The sequence below is a fragment of the Psammomys obesus genome, unplaced genomic scaffold (genome assembly GCF_907164565.1).
Source record: "Psammomys obesus unplaced genomic scaffold, mPsaObe1.curated_primary_1811, whole genome shotgun sequence".
Classification (NCBI taxonomy): Eukaryota; Metazoa; Chordata; class Mammalia; order Rodentia; family Muridae; genus Psammomys; species Psammomys obesus.
Genome location: NW_026592118.1, coordinates 29,460,035 through 29,468,909, shown reverse-complemented (window position 1 = coordinate 29,468,909; position 8,875 = coordinate 29,460,035). Strand labels below are relative to the sequence as shown.

General features: G+C 41.0%; 1 protein-coding gene across 5 annotated transcripts in view; it reads right to left on the bottom strand.

Annotated features, from left to right (window-relative positions):
• Positions 1-853: 853 nt before the first annotated feature.
• The window catches only part of Ankib1 (ankyrin repeat and IBR domain containing 1), a 90,401-nt gene continuing 82,379 nt past the window's right edge, over positions 854-8,875 (bottom strand). For 2 of the 5 annotated variants that reach the window (XM_055612579.1, XM_055612580.1), the window contains exons 17-20: positions 8,198-8,249; positions 5,277-5,391; positions 4,441-4,577; positions 854-4,131 (exon numbers count right to left, since the gene is read on the bottom strand). In XM_055612579.1, the coding sequence (XP_055468554.1) occupies positions 3,394-4,131; positions 4,441-4,577; positions 5,277-5,391; positions 8,198-8,249 (1,042 nt within the window). In that variant the 3' untranslated portion in view covers positions 854-3,393. The remainder of the gene's footprint in view (positions 4,132-4,440; positions 4,578-5,276; positions 5,392-8,197; positions 8,250-8,875) is intronic. The other 3 variants (XM_055612581.1, XM_055612582.1, XM_055612583.1) reach the window with 3 other exon arrangements.

Sequence of the window (8,875 nt, the reverse complement as noted above, 5' to 3'; positions counted from 1 at the left end):
CCGTTACCCCAACCGAGGGGCGCGCAGGTCTTCTGAAAGGCTTTGTCGCCCCGGGTACCCGTGTATCGAAATAAACCTCTTGCGGCTTGCATCCGAAGGCTGGTCTCGCTGATTCTTGGGAAGCGGGGTCTCCCCGTCTAGAGAGGCTCTCCCCAGAGTCTTTCACCTCAGGGTCAAGCAACAGGTTATCTAAAAAGAAAACGGAGAGGAGACTAGTGGCTATGGTAAACACTGAAGAAAGGGCTCAGCTCTGGACACCAGGAGTTTCTGTTTCAGAGCCACACACGGAAGACGCAGACAGGATGGCAGGGTGCTGAGAGAGCCTGTGGCAGAGCCTGCGAAGCACCCGAGAGAGGCTGAACGTGTGTGCGCTGAAGGTGGGTGGCAAGGGCAGTGCTCACCAGAAGGCAGAGAGTGAGGTGGTGAGAAGCACAACATTTTATTCACAGGGCATACAGTTCTTCCTCCCAATTTCACAAAACAGATCTTGAAGTTCTATATTACTTTTTCTCTGCATTTCTATTAGGTTTCAAGGAAATCATAACATTTTCTTCATAAAGTTACTGAAATTAAAATGAGCACTAAATTCACAATTTTAATACATTGTCATAAAATGAAATCAGATTTAGCTAATTTCAGAATTTTAATACATTGTCATATAGTGAAATCAAATTTATCTTTGGGGTATACAACATTTCGCAAATGAGCTACTGTAAAAATATTAGGCACTAATCAATTACACGATGGAACCAAATTAATACCATCATATTCGAGGGTATTAATATAAAGCAAAATTTGCTTCCTTATTAGTTTTAAATGACGTTTATAATTTAATGAGACAAAATGAAAATAGTTTAAGTAATAAATGTTTAATCAAAGAATTTTACATATTATTAACAGCATTCATTTGGCCAAACATCTACAGGTCTGTAGAATCCTACTGTATATAAAGTGGGAATGTATCAAGTATAGACTATGAAAGTGCAAATAACAAGTCAAGGTTAGATTAACTTTCTTTTTTTACATTATAAAATTAACTTGTTTACAAAATAGGCTTTGCCAGACTTTATTACTGAATTGGAAAGTCAATGACGGTGTTGTTTTTAAAATGTACCAAGGAAATACAAACTGGATAACAACAGTTTTTCACACTCAGGAACCCAGCACATCACAACAGGCACTGCACAAAGCCAGGGAACAGGAGCCCAGCACACATGGATCTCCTCAGGTGCCCTCCTCTCCACAGGGCATGCCTCCTCTCCACAGGCACCCCTCCTTTCCACAGGCCGGGACTCCTCTCCTCAGGAGTCCCTCCTCTCCACAGGCACCCCTCCTCTCCTCAGGGCATGCCTCCTCTCCTCAGTCCTCCTCCTCCTCCTCAGGGCATGCCTCCTCTCCTCAGGCCCCTCCTCTCCACAGGCCATGATTCCTCTCCTCAGACGCCCTCCTCTCTACAGGCACGCCTCCTCTCCACAGGGTCCTCTCCTCACTATGGCCATGCAAGCAGCCTCTAGGGATACAAGTGCATTCCACTGGAAAAGTTACAGCCTGATCTAGAAACTTTATGGTATTCATATTTTTAATCCAAATAAAAAATCCTTTCCTGTATTATTTCAGTTTAATGTACAGTAACACACTGTAGACAAGCTGGTATTTCACTCCACTAACCTGAACAGGGATTCGTATCAATGCTGTGATAACTGGAGAAAAACAACTGTTAGGGACTCTTGACATCCATGAGTGATCACCAATCATCAAGTACAATGTCTTGGCCATATGAAATCAAAGTACATGAATATTTCAAAAGCAAGGTTCAAAAAGAGGTAATGAAAAATAATAACTATGGATCTCGATATTAGAGACAATCTTATACCTGGCCTAGGACTTTGCTGTACAAACTTGGTATGGAAATTTTGGTTTCTGGTAACAATGTGGCAAAGCACTCCATGGAGTGCCGGTGTATCTATTTTGCTTATGTTATGCTAGCTTTAATAACAGGGAGAGAGCCATTCCAACAGGTTACTCTAGTTTAATTACACACGGTACCATTTGTATCTTAATTACAACTAGGACCAGTATTTCTTCACAGTAAGATACTGATAACTAGGAGGTTGAGTTTTTCAATACTAAACAGTGCTCACACAGCAGATGAGTGTTGCGTAAGAAAACAAACACAGCAGCATTTGCTATCTAGGCAAACGAATTGAACACTTAGCTGTCATAGTTACTGTAAAGGCAAGGCCATGGGTGGTTTCATGGAGGTCTTTGCAATTCATAGCATAGTTACTTCAGAAAAGACATTGAAATTTGAATTACTGACTTACTTAACTGCAACTATCCATTTAGGTTAGGCAAAGGCACGGTAACATGTTGCGTAGGATGTTGTATTGATTTTTTTTTTTTTTAGTAACTGTGGGATTTACTGTAACTCATGAAAACTCCAGTTTTTCTATGTTATAAAACACCATTAAAAGTAATTGCACCCGTTAATAATTAGAATGCACTGTAAAATTGTGAAAACAAAGAACTATGATTGCACTTCCAATAAAGTGTCTCTTAAATACAGCACCGCTGTTGCTAATCAACTGTATTTTAATATTAAAATAAACTGTTTTAACAGCAGCATTAGTTTTAGTTTACTTAAGCTACAGGCTACATTTATTTAAATGCAGTCTCCATGGCAACAAAAGCCTATTAAGTTCTGGACGTCATTGCTACCGAGTGGCACTTTTACTCCCGAGAACAGCGACACTGCCCTGGAGCACACCAGGAGGCAGCACACCTAAATGCCTTGTTAGTCAGAGTTTGGCACAATTGGACTGTGAATAGACGTGAGAAGGAGGAATCTTTGATTCATGTGAAAACAAAACCACTCACACTGTGGTAGATGCAGCACTGAAAGCGGCATGGATACCTCAGCTCATACTGCTCGGACAGGGGAAGGAGGCTCCCGAAGAGGACACAGATACTGAGGACACATTATCAGGACTGTCCAGCCCAACTTCTACAATGAAGAAAACTTTTCACTTTTTTAAAAAAGAGGAAAGCCATCTAAGGAGTAAGGAGTAAGCTTTTGATTTAAACGGTCAACTGAAGTACTGCCACCTCCAGGCTAGACAGCACTGCATTTTCTCAGAATGTGGGCGCCAACCCACTTTTTCCACTGCGTTTTCTCCAGCTCCTTTTTGTCACTAAAAAAGGGATAAATACAAAAGAAACTCCCTGTAAGGTTAAAGTCGGCACTGTAGCTACCGTCTGAGGGAACTCTTTTGCATTCAATCCTAATGTCAGTGATTTACAACTGAGTTCAGATTAAGTCCAAGTCTCTATAAAGCACACGCCACCTAGCAGGTCCCTGTACTGCGATTTACCCGGAGAGCAAATGTGTGCATTTCATACTAAATGTACTTGCTCAGGCCAGTCACTTGAGGTTTGAGGGGTTTGACTGGCCGCATCTGACCCATCCCCTCTGCCAACTGCTTCATTACTACTGTCACCAGCTTGAGACAACTCTTCCCTGGCTGGACTGTTCTCTTCCATCTGGGCTCCTTCTCCTTCATGGACACCTTCATGGACAATGTCTCTGGACACTGAGTCTTCTTCTGGTGGCACCAGTTCCATGTCCCTCACATCTTCTGACCCACCTCCGATAGAGGGAAGCTGAGGCTCTGCACTAATGTCCGTGGCTGCTGCTGGAGGAATCAGGGCGATACTCTGAGGGTTCATGTCATGAAACCAAGCCATAATATTGCCAAGAAGATTGTCATTGGCACTGGGGTCCTGGCCAGCTGAGTCAAGGTCACTGGAAGAGGGACAGAAATCACTTCTTGTCTCACTGAGAGGGCGTGAACTCAAAGTGTCAGTTGAGAATGGGTCACTGTCTGCTCCTAGTCTCATGAGGCTGTCACCAAGCTCCAGCAGCTCAGAGCTGCTCAGTGCAGCCCGAGGACTCTCTGTGCTCCTGGGTGCTGAGTCCAGCCGCGAAGGTAAGGAAGTGCCGATGGCTCCTAGGGAGGCTTCGTTACTAAGGAAGTGTCTGGTGTCTTCACCGACAGCCAGCCCAGAGTCTTGCAGTGACAGCTGTATGGCAAGGAGTATGTTGGGGTCATCTTCATCCAGGGAACTCAGAGCCTGAGCAGCAGAGAATAAGACCATTTTAAAATGGGACTAAAGGAATACATTTAATCCAACCACATTTACCAGTCTCCCTTTATCAGATAGTATTATTTCTAATTCTACATGTTATTTTTACATATTTAAATCTTACCATTTTCTCCTTGTCTTTGCTAAAACAGAAAAATATAGCAAACATAAATCTGAAATACAAGAACCCTCTTTGTAGCCTATTATTGAAATAAAACTTCTACCTCAGAAGGAAGAGAAAGGAAACCAACGAGCAGAGAAGAAGCAAAAGCATGGTGCCATGCTGCCAGCAACTACCTGGAGAGAGTCCTGGTTTGCAGAACGACTGGCAGGGCTGTAGTCCCGCAGGGAGGAGCTGTGCAGGACACTCATAGACGCAGAGCTTACCACGGATGTGCCAGGCCTGCGGCTGCTGCCACCATCTGGTATCTCTGCTTGGAAGCAATTGGCAGCACAGACAGTTCAGTTTGTTGTCTCCACACACCTATAAACTGGTGGGTTTTCTTTCAGCTCCTGTGAAAACTCAGCTTCGTATTCGCCTGTCTCCCGCATTTCCAGCAGGTCTGTGTGATGGTCAGCAATAACAGATACCACGTACACACATCTCAAATTTGCCTGCAGCTGCCACAACTTTCATTAATGCATGTTCTAGTGCCCATTCCGTCTTCCTAAGTCATAATAAATTTCAGTGTTTCTGTCTTCAGATTTAATAAAAATTAAAGAGTTCTGGAACTATAATAGCCCCAAGAACCAATATGTAGTCCAACTGATACTACAGTCTAGGCATGTTTAACTTGAAAGATAAATTAATGGTATCAAGAGCGCCCCCTTTCTGAGCACTCACAGTGTTTTACATGCATTATCTAATCTGACACTCATTTTAACATGAGGTAACTGACGACACAGATGGCCAGAGCCTTGACCTAAGTGACACAGCAGAGATGTGCAATAAATCTAGGACACTCCTATTTCAGTTATTAATTCCCTGATTGTCCTTACCTTGTGCCAATACAGACATCTCTACATCTTCAGGGAACCCAAATTACAACCTCACAAACATTGGCAACAGCCAGTTTTAAAAGCAACTCAAGAGACTAAGAGACTCAATGATACCCACCGCCCCCGGAACTCACCAAAAGTGCTTTCGCTTGGTTCTTCTGGATCTGTGGGGTTACTGAGCAGGCTGTGCACGTCTCCTCGACGGCGCTGCTGTCTATGCCTCCTCCGATACTGAAATTCAGCATATTCCTGCATAAACCAAAGGTTATAAAATACAGGAGAGCATGCAAATTGTAAAAATGCAAATAAAACAAAAAACACACTTTTCTCCAGGAGAAAAAAAAATGTGTGATTTTATACACATACCATAAAATCATTTGTTTTAGAAAAGGAAACTTCAAGTTTAGCCAAGCCAAGAAAATAAAAAAAGCAGAAAGTAAAATTCAAAATTTCTAGCAGTCACCGGTGCTTTTACTTGAAATATCTGTAGGCTCCAGAGCTAGATGTAACTGCTATTTCAAAGGTCTTATTATCTAAAATTACAATTGATATCACAACCATCCTGGTAATGGTGTTAGGCTCTCTGGGGGGGTCTAGTTTTTAAAGAAGTTTGAGTGAGGAGGAAGAGGGAACAGTAGCAGGAACAATGGCAGAAAACCCAGATGACAGACACACTTTAAGTACTTGCCAGACAACTGGCTGTCTTTGTGGCTACTACGTCCGTGTCAACTCACAAGTCACAAGCCTAACTACAAAGAAGTATGTTACACACTGTCTTTCAATACATTACAGAGTTCCTGTTTCTCATTAGCCAATGCCCAGTTTTACTGCAACAGACGGACTATTTACTACTTAGCATCTGGAAGGAGACAGACTAAAACGTGCCCATACATTCACGTTAACAGTTTACAGCAGGTTTGTTACTACCAAAGGTTATAATATCAGTCAAAGAGAGACCAGATGTACAGCAGCAGATTTCTGAGAATCACTGTTGACTCTCCAGGGCTAACCATGACGATCCTCAGGCTAATGCTTATCGCAGTTACTTTAGAGTCTTCAATGTACTTATAGTGAAAGGACTAGGAGTATAAGAACCCAGGTTATATTATAAAACTTTCACATTTATTGATATTGCTAAATTTATCTTATCTGTATCAATATAATCCTACGTATCTACGCATCTCTCTCTCTCTCTCTCTCTCTCTCTCTCTCTCTCTCTCTATCCATCTACCCATACTATCCTATCTGTGTGGCTGGAAATTGACCCTAGGGTCTTTGGCATGCTATGCAAATACTACTACTAAGCTACATCCCTAGCCCATTCTTAAATGTAATTAAACTTCCTTCTCATGTTAAGATAGAAGTCAATGAGTGAAGCGGCCCATGGATCACATGGTTCTTTAACTCGCTCCCCGGGAAGAAGCACCGTTTCCTCCTTTCCTGGAGACCTAAGGACTTCCCTTTGTGTCGTCATGGCTTACAGGGTTAGTGCAGACAGCACCTGTGTTAGACACAGACAGCAGTTTTACCTCAACTAAAGACTCGTACTTAAGGAGGACATGCTTAACTTCTAGAAGATCCAAAGCAGTGAAAGCCATCCTGAGTAATGCACTTGTACGGATTATAGAATACACATATTTGCAATTTGAGAAAAAAATGCTTGTTCTGTTTCTAATCTCACAGAAAACCCTGAGTGGCATGCTGACAGGATGCAACACGTTCAGAATCCTCCGATATTCAAGCGAGCATACAAAAAGACAGGCTGCTTCAAATGGCGTCAGAATATTAAGACCAAGAAAAGATGAAAAAACAAAACACAACAAAATCCATGAGGTTCAAAGGGAAAAGTGCTGGGAGGAATTTTCTGTTTTAAGATTCTGCTCTTTGCATTAGGCTCATTGCTGTTAAAGCAACATGAAACAAATGTTTAAGAATGTCAGATTCAGGCAAGCAATTTAAAGAGACTATGACAAAATTAACTTCAGTGAAAAAAATGTAAACTCAATCTTAAAATCTATGAAGTTTGGTAACATCATGCCATTTTTCTATACTCTATACTACTGTAAAGAACTAATTTAAAAATATTTATTGTTGGTAGTTACTTGAGATGGTTAAACATACAGAATTTGAAGCAAAAATCTGTCAAATATTTGCTTTGAAGCAAGAGCCTTACGAGGTCATCCCAGTTGCCCCTAACCTTGCTCTATAGACCAGGCTGGCCCCTAAGATGAGCCCTGGCTCTGCTTTCCTAGCGCTGTATCACTACTGCATGTTAGCTACTATGCTAGAAATAAGAAGAAATGGAAGACACAGGCATATAAGCTAACGAGCCCAAAGATTTCAGGACTTCTACACTCTCTGTCAAAGTCAGAAATTGCAAGATTTCTATGCTACATGTGGTGGTGCACGCCTTTAATCCCAGCCCTCAGGAGGCAGAGGCAGAGGCAGGTGGATCTCTGTAAGTTCGAGGCCAGCCTAGTTTACACAGTGAGTTCCAGGACAGTCAGAGCTACACAGAGAAACCCAGTTTGGAAAGTCTATCCTCCCACAAGAGAGAAAGGTTTATCAATAAAAATCAAGCAGTGTCTAGGAGCCTCAATGGCAGCAGAAAACATGTCTGCAGAGACATCATTCCTGTGAGGTTTTTCTTTCACCTTGGCAAACGATGACAAGTAATTCACCTTAAGTGGTGGCAGTAACCTAAAGAAACTGTTCATTTAGATTTTTAGTATGTTTAGACTAAAAGAACAGTATAAATACACATTTCTAATAAACAGAATTTATCTCTCTGTTAACAAACTAGAAGACATGTTCCAAAGATTTATGCTGCAAATTTGCCTAAAATCCACTTAGCAATTAATAGTGAAAAGGGAATGCACTGTTAGACTCTAATATAAGAGAGAGTGGAATGGAGACTCTGCCAAGACATTTCTGCTACAAAGGAAAGAGAGAGTATCACTGAGCTCAGAGGATTTAGAATAGATAAGGGTACAAAAGCAAGCAGGGCTGCATGAAGAAAAAACATGAAGAAAACCCAGACCAGAAAAACAATTACCTCAGGTGATGCAAATCCTAAATATTCCCAATCCCAAGTTCCACCGGCAAAGCTACAAAGAAATTAGACACACTGTTTGATTAATTATCAGTACTGAGAGTATAAAACAAGACCCCTACCCTGTGAATATTACCTTCAAGGCTTATCTGCATATAACTTGCCAAACTAATGCACATCCAACTATTAAGATATAATTATGTTCATTATTTTTTCAATTCTCAGTTACTTTACACTTGTAAAAAATAATGGAGAAAATAAAAGGAGCCACGTTGTAGAAAAGTATTATGACTGGTTTCATTTTAATTTCGTAAGTATAAAAATACTTGCCCATAAATTTTTATACACAAACGAGGACAAATGCCTTTCTAGTGTTATAATTATAATAAAAATGGTTTAATTAATTGTAGTAGTAATTTAATTAAAGCAGTAGAAGTATGATATGAAATAAAATAACCAAACCACCTTCGATTTGAGGGATGAATTCAGATCACTTAAGTAGCCTTACAAATAGCAGATTTCTCACTTCCTATATAATTTCATATCCTCCCACAAAAATACAAATATGAACACAGCAGGCTGGCAAATTTTCCAAATTCTATCCCCTAAGATGTTTATGACTATCATTCCCACAGTCTCTCCATGTATTAAATTTGAAATGACATGTGAGACTACTCTGGA